Source organism: Podarcis filfolensis (assembly GCF_964270895.1).
Source record: "Podarcis filfolensis genome assembly, contig: HAP1_SCAFFOLD_171, whole genome shotgun sequence".
Classification (NCBI taxonomy): domain Eukaryota; kingdom Metazoa; phylum Chordata; class Lepidosauria; order Squamata; family Lacertidae; genus Podarcis; species Podarcis filfolensis.
In genome coordinates this window covers 16,361-32,758 of record NW_028149411.1, presented here as the reverse complement: position 1 = coordinate 32,758, position 16,398 = coordinate 16,361, and the positions used below count along the sequence as shown (strand labels likewise).

Sequence of the window (16,398 nt, the reverse complement as noted above, 5' to 3'; positions counted from 1 at the left end):
CTATACATTATTATTATACATTTTTACCCTGCTTTTTTCCCTGACAGAGACTCAAGGCAGTTTACAGATAAAACAGGAACAGCTAAAAACACTGGGGTGGGGGAAAAGCTCACAGGGGGACCTTGGTCCACTCCCAGGATTATTGGGAGAATAAAAGCTGTCCTGGAAAGAGACCCATGTGTGCTGAGATATCAACCGTCCAGGGGTCCTTTACCTTTTTTTACTTTTACAAAGAAAAACAAGTACTTGCTATGAAACTCCCATGCAGGGTCACACTAAGGCTCACTGTGTCCCAAACTTGAGTCTCCCACTGTTTTTGGACTACAACTCCCATTAATTCCTAGGGACGCGGGTGGCGCTGTGGGTTAAACCACAGAGCCTAGGACTTGCCGATCAGAAGGTCGGCGGTTCGGATCCCTGCGACGGGGTGAGCTCCCGTTGCTCAGTCCCTGTTCCTGCCAACCTAGCAGTTCGAAAGCACTTCAAAGTGCAAGTAGATAAATCGGTACTGCTCCGGCGGGAAGGTAAACGGCGTTTCCGTGCGCTGCTCTGGTTTGCCAGAAGTGGCTTAGTCATGCTGGCCACATGACCCGGAAGCTGTACGCCGGCTCCCTCGGCCAATGAAGTGAGATGAGCGCCACAACCCCAGAGCCGGTCACGACTGGACCTAATGGTCAGGGGTCCCTTTACCTTTACCATGACCAATGGTCAGGGATGATGGGAATTGTAGTCCAAAAAACACACACCAACCACAACCAACTGGAAACCCAAGTTTGGGAAACACTGTCTGCAAAGGCACTATATATTTGACACAGGTACTTTCTAAACAACAACAACTGCCCTTCAGAAAATCCTGAGGGGACTTTTTAACTTCCAACGGGGTCGCACAACTCTAGGCTGCATCCAGCGCCCCACATTTTCGGGAACGTTAACTTGTCCCACCCAGAGCTGCACGTTCCAGGCACCCAGAGCAAACCATAGTTCCCAGGATTATTGTTGTGCGTCCAGTTGGGGAAAGGAAATGCGTTTAGTATGTTGCGCTTATTAGGAAAAGGCGGCCTTGGGCGCCAAGAGCGACGCCTCAGCCTGAGAGAAGGCCCTAAAACGCGCACGGGCCTGGGGTGGAAGTGGGCGGCTTGTCCCAGGCCTTCCTCCACGCTCCATCCCATTCCCGGCCCCCGTGCGCTCCAGATGCGCGCTATCACTCGCCGGGGCCGCCGCCCCCTCCCCGCCAGCCAGCCCGGCGTCCACGCGCCATCCTCCTGGTCTCTCACGGGGAAGCTGCGCCGCCATTGGCTGGCGGAGGGCGGGTGAAGAGGCCGGCCATTGGCCGCGCCGCTGCTTCCTCCCCTGCCGGGGCTGCTCGCCGCCGAACGGGCCGCTCTTAAGGGAGCAGAGGGGGCGCTCGCTTCGCGTGCGCGCAGGAACCGAATGGCCTGGGCCGAGGAAGGAGGGCAGGGCGCCTCCGCGCAGGGCAGCGGAGCCGAATTGGGACGGCCTGTGAAGCTGCTGCAAGCCCGGGAAGCTGGTGCGCGGCCCTGCGGCTCCAGGTATGGGGCGGGGCGGGGAAATGGGGCGACCCAGGTGCGCAGGGGGGGATCTCTTTCTCTCTTTTCCCAGCGTTTGCTTCCGAGGTCGGCCCCCAAGCGAGCCAGGTCAGGAATGCATTAAACAAAATATATTGCCTAAGTAGCACAATGCTATGCAGAGAAGGGACTTGGCTTCCGCGTAACCGCGCGCAGGAATTGGCTGCGGCGATCCTGTGCGCGCTTGCTGAGTGGTGGGTGGGTGCGCGAGGGAGGGAGTAGATTCCGAGGAAGCGCAATAGGCTTGCGCGCAACTTGGAAGAAGAGAGCAAGTCCGGTTGAAATCGGGGCCACAAGGAAGCATCTCTTCATTCAGCCCGAGCCGGATCCAGCCTTGCAGCTCCCTGAGCCACGAAAAGAGAGGGATTCCCCCGAGGCGAAGGTGCTGCGCACCTGGCGAGGCAGTTTTGAAAGCGGGGAGTGGGACTCTGCTTCGTTGTGCGCTCTTTTCGTTTTCCGCTTTGGAGTCAGTCCTTTTTTTAAAATAACAAACGGGATATGAGAGCGCCGAACTTGGTTTCACAGTGGCGCTAAAGGTGAGTCGAACAAAAGCGGCCTTACAAGGCGCGAGCCTGGAGGCTCTTTCGACTCCCCTCTTAGGATTCCCCTTATAGGGTAGAGATGACCCGGTCTGACAACAGCTTGCCCCATCAGGATGCATGAGTCATGCCTGAGAGGACCTTTAAAATTTAAACCGGGGCTGTGAATGGTTTATCTTCGAAGAAGCGCACCTGCCGGAGATAATTTCTGTAGCAAAGGTTGCTTTTCTTTTTTAAAATGGTTCAGATTGGCTTACAATATTTTATAATGCCTGCTTTTGCCTGAATCCACTGCGACTAGCAACTTGAAAAGACGAGAAGGTGGCGTTTGTCCCCTGCTTTGAGATTATTGAAAGCCCTCCCAACACTTAATGCTCAGAAGTCCTATTGAATTCAGTAGGGCTTTCAAGTTTGCCTAGGAATTTAGCCTGTAATCTCTAGACACATTTCCTCTCTGAATCCACTTCTGTGTGAAGAAGGTGTTCAGGGGTGTGTGTGAATATGAATAGAGGTGCCTCTGCCTATATATTTGATCTCTGTAAGAACTTGGAAGGTGGTTGCCTTGTTGGCATGAATGTAAAGGAGGAGGAAGGGGTGGGGCCTGGCATTAGTTTTGGAGCTCTGCTAATCCTGCCTTGCCCTGCTGTTTCTAGGCAATGAATCTATAGCTGCTGTGCCTTGTGAAATCTGGGTGCACCTCCAGCCCAGATCATCTTGCAGCATCTTTACAGCTAACCACCTTCGTCCTTATGAGGTATGTAAAACATACTACTATATTAGTTTATTTTATTTGCGCACAGAAAGAACCGTTTCAGTATCCATTTTCTCACTTTTCTAAGCTCGTTTAACAGCACAATTTTGTGGCGTCTACTGTAAGCAGGCCCTTGTTGAATTCAATCAGGTATACTTCCAGGTTGAATGGGTTTAGGATTGCAGGCTGTAAAAGCCATTGCAGGGTCAGGGATAGAATTGAACAATATTGGTAGCAGTTTTGGATATGTCATAAATTGCCCCCAAATAATTTTGAGGGTTCTACTCTGCTGAGAACTTTGATAATCCCTACTTCTAGAAGTACAGTTCCCTGGGAAGAAGCAGCAGTTATTGTACCAATTTGAGGCTGCAGATCCTAAAAGCATTAGAAAAATCCTGCTGGATCAGGCCAGAGGGCCAGCGAAGACCAGCACCTTCCCCTCAAGCCATGCAACCAAAGGCAGATAGAAGATTGCAAACAGGACATGAGTGCAATAGTAATCTTCCGACTTGCAGTTCTCAATAAACAACTGTTATACAGTGGAGGTAGAACATAGCAATCAATCGTGTTTAGTAGCCATTGATAGCCTATGCATGGTGGGACATTTCTACCTTCTAACCATACATCGGATCAGGCTGCACATCTGTCGTATGCTTATGTCTCATTTGGATGATGGGACGCGGGTGGCGCTGTGGGTTAAACCACAGAGCCTAGGACTTGCCAATCAGAAGGTTTGAATCCCTGCAACAGGGTGAGCTCCCGTTGCTCAATCCCTGCTCCTACCAACCTAGCAGTTCGAAAGCACCTAAAAGTGCAAGTAGATAAATAGGTACCGCTCCGGCAGGAAGGTAAACAGCGTTTCCGTGCGCTGTTCTTGTTCGCCAGAAGCGGCTTAGTCATGCTGGCCACATGACCCGGAAGCTGTATGCCGGCTCCCTCGGCCAATAAAGCGAGATGAGCGCTGCAACCCCAGAGTCGGTCACGACTGGACCTAATGGTCAGGGGTCCCTTTACCTTTTACAGTTTCAGAAATCTAGGAGCATGGCTTTTGTTCTCTGTGTTGGAGGGTTTCTGATGGAGCACCGATAGACTCTAAGGCTTCATCATGCCCATACATAAAAAGAGTGCACCAGGAGACTGGAGCAAAACCCACATCCTACCTAAGATGGCTAGATGAAAAAGGGAACGGGGCTCCTGCAGTTTCAATAGCTGTGTAGAACAGGGAATTTCAGCAGGTGTGGAGTTGTTGTGCAACCTGCAGTGCCTGTGTCTTTAAGGTTATAGAAAAATGAGCAGTTGCTTCTGCATCATAAAGGACATGGACAAATGGATTTGCAGTAAATGGTGAAGGTGAGAATAAGCAGAAGTCTGGTGGCTGGGTCAGATTAAGGTCATTCAGGAAACAGTTTTCTAAAATGGAGAAATAAGTCTGCTGTCATTTCATTAACAGCAAAAAAAGAATGAAAACAAATGAACCTGATTTTGGCTCTCCCAATATTGTTGAAAGCACTATAGTAGCTGCTAATATTGTTTGTATTTTTTTTAATGGCTTGAAGCAGTGATAAGATTATATAAAAATGGCCTTCCTTAGACAGACCAAAGATCCATCTAGTTTAGTTTCGTGTTTTAAACAGTGGCCAGCCTTAGGAAACTCTCAGTCAGTTAACTACTTTCCCTGTTGGTCTTTTTATGCAATATCTGGTATTCAGATATATACTGGCTCTGAATGTGGCAGTTTCATGTAGCTGTTGCAGGGGGTTGGACTAGATGGCCCTTTGTATCCCTTCCAATTCTACAATTCTTTGATTCCATATGATGATAGCTATTGGTTAATCTATTAATGAATTTGTGAAGTCCATTTTGAAAGTCCTCTTAAGTGCTATGATATTAAGCTTGCACAGTGATAATAATTGCTAACTTTGGACTACTAGAGCTGGGCTTAATTTCAGTGTAATTCAAAGTGATTTTAATAAAAACCTGACCATGCTAATGTGCTACCCTCTCTTTTTATATACATTTATATCCTTTCCTTCAATAGAGTTAAGGGCAGTATACATAAAAATCCATATTTAAATATTTAAGTGCCTGTTTTTTGAAACCTGGACTTGTACAGTGAACCCCAGACTAATATGTTTGGTTTCAGATTTTGACACCCTTTAGGTGTGAAAACCTCAGCAAACTCAGTTCTCATACGGTCCCATAGGAAGCTTTGTACTTGTGACTCTCAACAGAAATCTCTCAAGGGCTTTATCCTTCCAAAGCTTGAATCGCAGCAAAACTTTCACGCTTCATCTGGGAGTTACTTGTAACAAAGCAATTTGTTTAGTCTTATTAATGAGTAGGATGTGAAATTGGTCATATTGGGAAATAGATGCAAAACTAGCATGCTAGCTCTGACTTAGTTTGGAGAGAGTATTTAAGAAAATCAAGCCTATCTTGGCCAGCATCCTGTTCTCACAGTAGCCAACTTTGAAACAGCAGTTGGGGCATGACACTTGAATTCCAGCAAAAAAAAATTATCAATTTGCAAATAGGCAAGAGGCCAAAACTGACTTCTTTCCCCAACATCTGCCAAACTAGATTCCAAACAGGGAATTTCTGATGTTGTGGTTCTTCCTTGTTAGACATCAATTTTATTCATTAAATGAGGGTTTCGTTTTGACATATGGTTCCTGAAATCATGCAGCATGTGACTTTTTGAACAAAAGAAAACCTGTCTTTTAGGATTTTGAATTGGTCAGAACTGTAATGAGTTCTTAGGAAGCTGGATCCATCTAGCTAAGTATTTAATAATAATAATAATTTTTATTTATACCCCGCCCTCCCCAGCCAAGGCCGGGCTCAGGGCGGCTAACAAGCAATAATAAAAACAAGTTGAATGAATACAATTTAAAAACAAGATTAAAATACAACATTAAAATATTGAAACATTAAAATATTAAAATGCAGCCTCATCACAGGAGGAGAAAGGAAAAAGAAAGAGGGGGAGGGAATCAAATTGGCTCCAAGCCAAAGGCCAGGCGGAACAACTCTGTCTTACAGGCCCTGTGGAAAGAAATCAGATCCTGCAGGGCCCTGGTCTCATGAGGCAGAGCGTTCCACCAGGCCGGAGCCAGTGTTGAAAAGACCCTGGCTCTGGTTGAGGCTAATCTAACTTCCTTAGGGCCTGGGACCACTAGGGTGTTGCTATTTATGGACCTTGAGGCTCTCCGTGGAGCATACCGGGAGAGGCGGTCCCGTAGGTACGAGGGTCCTAGGCCGTGAAGGGCTTTAAAGGTCAAAACCAGCACCTTAAATCTGACCCTGTACTGGTAAAGCCCTGGGTGAATATGGAAGTGGAAGCAGCTTTGCAGACTCTCAGGCAGAGGACATGCTCAATCCTACCAGGAAATGCTGCTGTGTTGTGAGGAAGGAATGTTGTGAGGAAGGAATTGTCCCATAAAGGTTGACTTGTGTTTTGTCAGGGGCTATCTGCATGACAATAGAACTGGCAATACCTGGCATGCTGATAACAGGTATCTGAAACAGGTCTGGCACATTGTCTCTCAAACAAAGAGTCTTTTGGCACTTTAAAGACTTAACACATTTATTACTGCATAAGCTTCCCTGGATTGTGGTCCACTTCATCAGATGCATGAAGTGGGTACAGAGCAGTTTTTGGGTGGGGAATGAAATGCAGGAAAGGACACACAGTGATAATTATGTACTTAATGCTGGTAATTCATAAAAAACAGCTGCTGGTTACACAGGCATGCTGGCACAGCCAGTTAACATAAATAATGTCCTAAAAATCATGTTCAGTCCATAAATAATGGCAGTACAAATGATTGAACTTCTTGATGCAATCTCCTTGCAAAGTTCCTTTATCATCACCATCGTAAACTTTTATTGCACAAGCCAAAGGCCATGGCGTCATCCGATTCCTTTATCTTGAGTAGTTCTTCCCATTCAGATGGTTTGATGTATTGCAGTTCAGTAGTTTCATGTTACAGCCCCCCTCTGTTGAAGTTCCTTGGAGTAGTTCATCCCGTTTTGATATGCTTTGGGTTAAGTGCAGACAAGTGAATTTTCATATAGCCAAGAGGAATTTCAGAACATGATGGCTGTCAAACTTGGTAATCTTTAGAGAACCATTTCCACATTGGCATGTCTGCTGAGGGACCTTTGAGCATCTGTTGTATGTTGCAGAGGATTCTGGATCATGTTCTGGAGAAGAGCATGCTGTTTGTGTTGGGTATTCATGTTAGTAAAGGTAAAGGGACCCCTGACCATTAGGTCCAGTCGTGACTGACTCTGGGGTTGCGGCGCTCATCTTGCTTTGTTGGCCGAGGGAGCCGGCGTACGGCTTCCGGGTCATGTGGCCAGCATGACTAAGCCGCTTCTGGCAAACCAGAGCAGCGCACGGGAACGCCGTTTACCTTCCCGCCAGAGCGGTACCTATTTATCTACTTGCATTTTGACGTGCTTTTGGACTGCTAGGTTGGCAGGAGCAGGGACCGAGCAATGGGAGCTCACCCCGTCGCAGGGATTCGAACCGCCAATCTTCTGATCGGCAAGTCCTAGGCTCTGTGGTTTAACCCACAGCTCCACCTGCATCCCTGGTATTCATGTTACCCTGCATCAAATGTACTGCAAAACCCACCCAGTACTCCCTATCTTCTCCACCTTGCAGGAGAACATGAGTAGTGGCAGGCAAGTTGCCTTTAGGCAGCTTGTCTGCCATTAGTCAATCATCTTCTCAATGAGAAGCTTCTTGTTTCTAAGGTTCCCAAGAATGCTGTTTGAAAATTGCTTCCCAAAGAAATATACACAGTAGTTGTATAGGTAACCCTTGCTCCACAATGTTATGGTATATATGGGCTTTACTCTGAGACCAAGTTGTGAAAGGTATCTAGACAGTGTAAGGCTGAGCAGAAACAGAGATTGGTTTGCTTATCCACAAAATGGGTGTTGTCTCATGTTTGTCAGATATAATTTTATCTGTTGGCTGAATCAGTGTGCACTTTAGTCAGAATTGCATATATGGGGAGAGCTTTCCTATTTGCAATAATCTCGCCATCTGGAATGATAAATTAGCAGAACTGGTTAAAAAAAATGTGCAGGGACTTCTGTGGTTAACTGCGAAACTTAAATTTGTTCAGCTTAAGCTATCGCCCATTGCTTCCCTTTTTTCCTGTACCGTACCTTGTTTTCTAGACTAGGAATGGTGAGTAAGCCTGTGGACCTTCAGATGTTGTTGGACTACATCTCCCATCATCCCTAGCTAGCAGGACCCGGTGGTCAGGGATGGTGGGAATTGTAGTCCCTAAACAGGTGGATACCCAAGTTTGGGAAACACTGATCTGGAGGGTCACAGACTTCTCACCCCTGCTTTAGACTACTACCTTCTTATTTCAGTGTTTTCTGTTATAAGCCCTTCAAATATCCTGGATGACAACAACCAGCCCCAAATAGCATGGTCAGTGGTCAGGGATTATGGGAGTTATGGTTCCAGCAGGGTCTGGAGGGCACCTTGTTAGGAAAAACTGACTAGTGCGGGACAATATAGGGGATAGGTGCTCCTGCGCCATAGATTCTAGTCTTCCAACCCAAGATTTACACTCATTTGAGGTCCAGAATATTTGAAACTGGTCCATTGTTAAACTTTGCACTAAACATCACCTAGCTAATTTATTACTCAATTAGGCCTAGGAAGTGGTAGCATGCAGAGCAGGAAATACATTACAGTGGTACCTCGGGTTAAGTACTTAATTCGTTCCGGAGGTCTGTTCTTAACCTGAAACTGTTCTTAACTTGAAGCACCACTTTAGCTAATGGGGCCTCCCGCTGCTGCCGTGCCGCCGGAGCACGATTTCTGTTCTCATTCTGAAGCAAAGTTCTTAACCCGAGGTACTATTTCTGGGTTAGCAGAGTCTGTAACCTGAAGTATCTGTAACCTGAAGCGTATGTAACCCGAGGTACCACTGAACTTTCCAGTCTAGTCTTTACGTTTGTGGTGGTTCTTTTAACCTTTTTTGTCACTCATTCTTGGATTTGGGCCATTTCTTCAAACTGTTACAAGAAGTTCAGATTCTTGAAATGTCTCAATACTGGTTTGGCCGCTGACCGAACTTGCTAATGCTAGTTCCGGTCGCACGTCTGCTGCGGCTTCCTTTCCAGCAATGAATTCAATAGAGTCTGTCACTGCTGCTTAATCAACGTGCCACTTCCTGTTTCAACACTTCCAAGGAAAGTTTCCAGTACTGGTGGGCAGGGCTAATTTGCTGCATAAAGAAGCCTTATTAGAGACAGTGTACAAGTTGCACTTCATTCAGCTGCCTGAACCAATCCGTGCCCTTGTTGGGATACCAGCATTTCGGATTGCAATGTGGTTTCCGTCCAGCAACTTCTGGGTTCCTGGGTGAGCATGGTGATGAATGTGTCCCTGCGTTTGCTTTTTGAGAATGCTTTCAAGTGAGACTTGGTGTTTCTCAAACTTGGGTCTCCAGCTGGTTTTGGACTACAGTTCCCATCATCCCTGACCACTGGTCCTGCTAGCTAGGGATGATGGGAGTTGTAGTCCAAAAACAGCTGGAGACCCAAGTTTGGGAAACACTGTTTAGAGGAAGAGTTGTTCCTCCATTAGACTGCTTAAAATAAATATAAACTATTATATATTTCTGGGGTTGTCTGGTGCAGAGAAGAACGAGGGCTGATAATTGTGTTCATGTGAAGTAGAAGACTGTTAGGATGGAGCAGGAATCTGAACAATGGATCTTCTCTGTTGAAATTTTGCATTGGAATCACTGCATCTGAAAATGCTGCATATTTCTACATGATGGGAGGAGCATCATTGTTAAATTAGTACACTTTTCATCAACATGGTTTGGTTGAAATTTTAAAAAGAATATTCAAATTGATTACAGTGGTACCTCGGAACATAATCTGTTCCGGAAGACCGTTCGAGTTCTGAAAGGTTTGAAAACGGATGCGCAAAGGGCGGTCTGCAAATTTAATTGAGAAAATTTAGGAACACTCAGCGGAAGCCATTCAACTTCCGAGGTGCATTCGGAAACAGAAGCATTTACTTCCGGGTTTTCGCCATTTGAAAACCGGTTCGGAAACCGAGGTGCCACTGTAATTTAAACAAAGTTCTAAATTGTCACAGGGGGTGATGTAGGAAATGTGCTTTGAAACCAGTTTTCTCTGTTTGATAATTTGCATTCTTCTGAACATATATCCGAGCCAGCTGATAGCAAAAGCAGTCAAAATCTGTTGGTTTGCAGGTATTCAGATTGGAATGCTTTTCATTATGCAACCCATATACCTCTTCTGTTGCATAATTTTAAATCTGCATGAGGCAGTTGTGGAATTTCTGTTTCTCTGTACCAAGGATGTTGGCCAAGATCACTTACTTGGTGACTAAGGCTACCATCCTATGCGCACGTACCTTGGAGCAAACTGATGGAAATTTGTAGGACTTTCTTCTGAATAAGCATGCTTTGGATTGCTCTGCATGTGAGGGCTGTGGATTCAGGCATTTTAAAACTCTATTTAAGGTTTTTGAACTTTTTAGGCTAAATCTCCCATCAAAACGAAATACACAGCCCTTAAGCAATGCCATCGAGCTAAAGATATAAATTGTGAATGTGGCAAACACGTTTTGCAAAGATGTGTGTATCGTGGAGAACTGGGATTGGTTCTGGAATGCTGTTGAAAACTAGAAGCTAGGGTCACCCAACGAAGCTGAATTTTGGGAGATTAAGGACACCTAAGAGGAAGTATCACTTTAAACAGCTCATAGTTAAACAATGGAGTACAGTACCATATAATGTATTGATGTGGGAGAATGTCATTGTGGTCACATCCCGTTCGTTGCTATCCCATAAGCACTTGGTTGGCCACTGTGGGAGCAAAATGCTGCATTATCCCATAATATTTGCTTCAACGTCTTTAGGGCACCTTCATAACCCAGGTAATACAGTTGGGGGGGGTGACAGACCAATAGAGGTGGCTTTTTTAGCAAATGGCAGAAAACCTTATGGAATTATGGGATAATGCACGCAGTGACTTGCGATCTCAATCACACGCAGTCTGTAGTCTGCTAGCAATAGGAGTACAATATGGGCATGTCTTTAAGTTAACATCTTACATTAAAAACCTGACAGTACCAAATTATCGAAAGCTTTTCACCAAAGCCAGACTAAAAGTCTTTCCTTCTGCAGTGTTGGATGGCAGGTTGAAAGGAGTTCCCTACTAGGGCAGACTTTGCTCGTGTGCTCAAGACATCGATTCCATAAAACACATTTTGTTGCACTGTGCAAAATATGAGCAAGCCAGGGCTGAACTAATATTACCCTTGCTGGTACCTTTCCCGGGAAAATCAGAGGCTCACTATGTCAGGTTCCTATTGGAAGACCGGACAAATGCTAGAACATTAGCAGTGGCAAACTTTTTATCGGTGGTTGCAAGAACCAATGATCCCTATATTCTGAACAAAATGCTTGTTTAACCTGGAGGTAGGCTGTATGAATTGTGTATTGCTTTGTAACGATTTGTTGGGTCTCTGGACCGTAATAAAGGTTGATGATGATGCTGGACTAAATAGGCCTAGTCAGATCCAGTAGGAGACTCCTTGCATATAAAACCTGGGTTTTGTAGCTGCATGAGTTGTGATATGGCCCTCTGATTATTGATCAGTCTTTGTTTTCTTCCTTCTTCTTCAGAATATTGGACTCCTTTCCTCACAAGCCCACAATGGCAGTGGATGTAGCCATGCAGGTCTACCTTCGCACACCCTACTTGCGAAGGGAGAGTTTTGCCTGCAAAATTGCTCCGAAGCCGAAGACGCCTTTGCGGCCTTGCATCCATTTGAACAGCAACACCGAGCTAAATGAACTGGGGGAGGAAGTCAAAGCGCTGCAGAGTAACCGGGTGAAAAAGAGGGTTTCCTTTGCGGACAGCAGGGGCTTGTCTCTCACGGTCGTTAAAGTGTTCTCCCAGTTTGACGAGCCGTTGGAGATCCCATTTAATATCACAGAACTAATAGACAACATTGTGGGCCTGACGACCGTGGACAGAGACGACTTTGTCTTGGATTTCGTACAGCCTTCTGCAGATTATTTGGACTTCCGGAATCGCCTCCAAGCCGACTACGTCTGCCTTGAAAACTGCATGCTGAAAGATAAAGCCATCATCGGCACCGTGAAAGTCAGGAATCTTGCATTTGAGAAGGCTGTGAAGATCCGGGTGACATTTGACACCTGGAAAACCTTCACAGACTACCCATGCCAGTATGTTAAGGACACGTACGCAGGTTCAGATAAGGACACGTTCTCCTTTGAGGTCAGCTTGCCAGAAAGAGTTCAACCCCATGAAAGAATAGAGTTTGCTGTGTGTTATGAGTGTGATGGCAAGGTATACTGGGACAGCAACAAAGGCCTCAACTACAGGATCATCCGGTCTGAACTCAAATCTGCCCGGGAGATTTCTCAGCCGCAGGGCGGACCTGGCTTTGGGATTGCCTTTGACCAGTTTGGAAGCCCCCGGTGTTCCTACGGCCTGTTTCCTGAATGGCCCAGCTACTCAGGGTATGAGAAGCGCGGGCCTTATTACTGAATGAAAGATCTGGGCTCTGTATTTGCAAACATCCTGCTCAGCAAACGTCTGGGCGTTTGCTGCAAGGGCACAGTTGAGAAAGGAGGCTCGCATGAGTTGGCAGAAACTGAAACTGAAGGACTTGCGAAACTCCTGACTGCAGATGGTTTTTAAAAACAGGTGCTCTTTGCATCATCCTGGATGTAATGAATTTAAACAGCTAGAAAAGGGGAGATCTCTTTGCTGTCTTAAGACTAACGTTGCCAAGTCTCCCAAGTCCAGTTCAGCTTTCACTGCTTCGGTCCAAGCAGTTCTGCTGACATGTTTTGAGGTTCACCACAGTATTGCAAGCCGTACAGAGAAATGTTTGCCAATGCTTCACCTGTTGAGCTATGGAACCCTGCTGGGGTACACATCTCCAAAAAGCTATTCCATGTTTGACAAAGAACTATGGAGACAATATCCAGCCTTGTGAGGGAGCTATGCTAGCATCTTCCCTTATCTACTTTGTCCGATCTGGAAGCGACCAAGGCGTTCAAATAGAAGTGGCTGTAATTTTAGCTTGTATTATGACTCTGCTCCCTTCCATTTTAGGAAATGCCTTCATTTGTGGGAAGATAGCAGGGTGCTTACTCACTGTTCTGCCTTTTTTTTTTTTTACGAGAACAGTATGTTTTAAGTTCTTCTCAACAATGGCTGAGGCAGGAGAGTCTTTGGGGAGGTCATTCATGTTATAATCTCGTAGCCCCTGAGCAAAATGTGTGTGTTAGCATAGGTTGAGGGGCTGCGATCTTATTAATGTGCCTTGAACAACTACTTTGGGTTGGCTGCAAAGAGTAAAAATATCTATTTTTTTATGAACACATAACTTTTCATATGACCGTTTTATTTAAATGTATTTCTTTTGAGCCTGGTATAGTTGTCTGGTTAAATAACTGTTTTGTTTTACTACTTCCCCATCCCCATTAATTTTATAAAATTGAGTGTTACTGACAAAATCAAATAAAGGTTATCGACTCGTATGAGGAATATTCGTTATGTTCAGTGCAACATCCCTGCCCCACTGCTCACTCACAGAAGGGACTGTACATCAATGATACAGCATGTGTTCTCTGCTAGCAGAAAATTCCAGGTTTAAACCCTGGGTAGGACATGGAGAGACTATGATTGAAACCCTGGAGGGCCACTTTTGGGCAGTGTTGACCATACAGAGCTAGGCAGCTAATGACCTGACCTAGTAGGAGGCAGTTTTGCATGTTTCTGTAGGCTAGGAAAGGAGAGTGGAGGAAGGGCAGGAGGAAGCAAGGGCTGTGGAGCCTTCTCTATAAGCCAAAAAAAAAAAAAGAAAGAAAGATTGGGTTGTTAATTTCCACACTAGCTTCACAGTACATAGCTACAGCAGACAGCCATGTTTCATGGTCCATTGGGGACTGTTGGATCCAAGCCCCTACGTTGTGACTTGAACACTAAAGAAAGCCATTTAGCTTCCCTCCACCCTTTGTACTGTGCAAGCCCAGCTCACAAGAGCTTTTGACTGCTGCAAATGAATTCTCAACCCAAACACATGAGACAAACGAATCTGTGGAGTATTGCGGCTCAGTCGTGAAGCAAACGTGAGTTATGCCAGCTCTACTCAAGTATGGGGTTACAGTAAGGCGGACTGAAAGTTAATTTTGTTACGTGAGCTATAGCTCCATAATCTGCTGATGAAATATTGTAAGACTCTTGGGTCAGATTTCTAAGCGCCCGGCTACCTAACCCTACTGGTTCCTCTTGCATTCTGTTACATGAAACTGCTCAGATCATCTTGAATTGTAAAGTACATGCATCCATACAATGCTGTGTGCTTTAGGTTGGCACACAGTAGAAGAACTTTGTCTTGGAATGTCCACTTGCTGTTAAATATGGAAAAGGATCCTAATTAATGTGCCACTAATGGCCAGAACCTGAATTCCTACTTGGAACCGTGCTTATAAGCATCTGCATGTTGGAAATGCCAGCATTAAGTACCCAGGTGGTCTCAGATGCTAGCGCTTTTAAAACCCAAAATCTGCTCCCCCACAAAGAGTAGAAAATAATCTGCTAGCGTAACTTGGTCTGAATCTAGCTTCCTAAGAGTTGATGCTTATCTAGTCACCAACCCACCACCTCCTTTACTAATCTAGAACGGGAGGAGCGGCTTCCGAGGCACTGGGATGTTCTGGGGAGAAGTGAGAGTGGCTGAATCTGCTCCAGTGTCTTCATTTATTCTCTTCGGTTACAGAAAAAGCAATCCAGCTCACTGCTATGGTTGCGATAGCTTTAACAGAGTGATAGAAGGAAAGGATTTATTTCCCAGCGTTGAAAACCGTAATGAATGAGTGAAATATAGTTAAAATACAACCTTAGGATTGCAACCGGTAAGATTACAAGAGCCCGTATTAAATGGTTTCATCTTTTACGGAACAGTTTCTACCAGATACTTAAATTCCTCATGGGAAAATAATGCTATTTTTGCACTTTACTTCTGAGTAGATGTCATCCATGGAAAAACCAGCAAAATCACAAACAGGTTTTTTTTCCAGAACTGTCCCTAGATGTTCAGTTTTGAGTAAAGTGGAAAAGTTGAGTTGTGAAGATCCACCAGTCTTTGACTGAAGGCTACTTTACCCAGAGGTCTGAGTCGCACATTGCCCCAGTATTTGGATTTTATATGAGGCTGGGGTATAAGAGTGAGATTTAATCTTACAGGCCTCTAGTCATGGGCTAAGCTTACAGATTAAAGACCTGCTTGTTTGATCCACTACATGTAAAACCTACATACTGGGACCATGTGTAGGAACTGGACCAAGGACTCAAGTAAATGGGGAAGAAGTATTGGAACTGAGGAGCTCCAGCAAGATCACTACATAAATCCATCAGACTGTTGGAAAAGTTAGGATCCAATTTCTTCCATAAAGCTGAACTCCCAAGGGCTTAAATTACTTCCTTTGGAGCTACTTCAGGACAGTACATTCTTGTAAATAATAATATATATGTGTAGCTAGATGGGTGGGGACTTTACTGACTCTGCTAAAGGTGTCTGTAAGTAACTTGCCAGGCAAGCAGCTGGAGACAAGACTGTGAAATGGAAACTAGGAATGGTTCTCCCGAACAACCCCTTTCATTTCAACTCTTCCCCCGCCATTTTGTTTTTAAAGTCATCTTCCTGGCTTCCTGGTTCCAATTGCCAATATGAATGTAACTGAGGAATTGCCATCCTTGGTTTTATGCTTCAGTGCCTTGCATGTTTTTAAATATTTTGTACACAACTGAAAAAATGCACTTTACAATCACAATGGATTTGTTTTCTGTAGTACTGTCTGTAATATCACAAGGCTTTTGTTTTTATCTTGAATAAAAGAAAATGTTACAAGGAGACTTTGCGTTTTGTGATGTGAGAGCTCGGTGGTAAAACATACCAAAGAATTAAATCTGGAGGCTAAAAAATTGCCTGGGAAGAAGAGAAAAAAGGAGGGCAAATTAAGGATGAGCGAAGTCACACCTGGGACGCGGGTGGTGCTGTGGGTTAAACCACAGAGCCTAGGACTTGCCAATCAGAAGGTGGGCGGTTCGAATCCCCGCGACGGGGTGAGCTCCCGTTGCTCGGTCCCAGCTCTTGCCAACCTAGCAAATAGAAAGTATGTAAAAGTGCAAGGAGATAAATAGGTACCGCTCCGGCGGGAAGGTAAATGGCGTTTCAATGCACTGCTCTGGGTCGCCAGAAGTGGCTTAGTCATGCTGGCCACATGACCCAGAAGCTGTACACCGGCTCCCTCGGCCAATAAAGCGAGATGAGCACTGCAACCCCAGAGTCGGCCACGGCGACCTAATGGTCAGGGGTACCTTTACCTTTACCTTTACCCTCTAGTAGGCATGGATGAATATCTGTTTCTCACTTTCCCAGTATTAATTTAAGCTGACGCCA

At 45.3% G+C, this 16,398-nt stretch overlaps 1 protein-coding gene across 3 annotated transcripts; it reads left to right on the top strand.

Annotated features, from left to right (window-relative positions):
* The first annotated feature begins 984 nt into the window (after positions 1 to 984).
* Positions 985 to 15,846, top strand: PPP1R3B (protein phosphatase 1 regulatory subunit 3B). 3 transcript variants are annotated; one of them, XM_083631781.1, is made up of 3 exons: positions 985 to 2,122; positions 2,779 to 2,879; positions 11,582 to 15,846. In XM_083631781.1, the coding sequence occupies exons 2-3, from the start codon at positions 2,875 to 2,877 to the stop codon at positions 12,471 to 12,473; spliced, it is 897 nt and encodes a 298-aa protein (XP_083487907.1). In that variant the 5' UTR covers positions 985 to 2,122; positions 2,779 to 2,874; the 3' UTR covers positions 12,474 to 15,846. The 3 variants fall into 3 exon arrangements, with proteins under 3 accessions (XP_083487907.1, XP_083487906.1, XP_083487908.1); XM_083631780.1 differs by having other exon boundaries at positions 1,236 to 1,550; XM_083631782.1 differs by having other exon boundaries at positions 1,634 to 1,655.
* Positions 15,847 to 16,398: the final 552 nt, after the last annotated feature.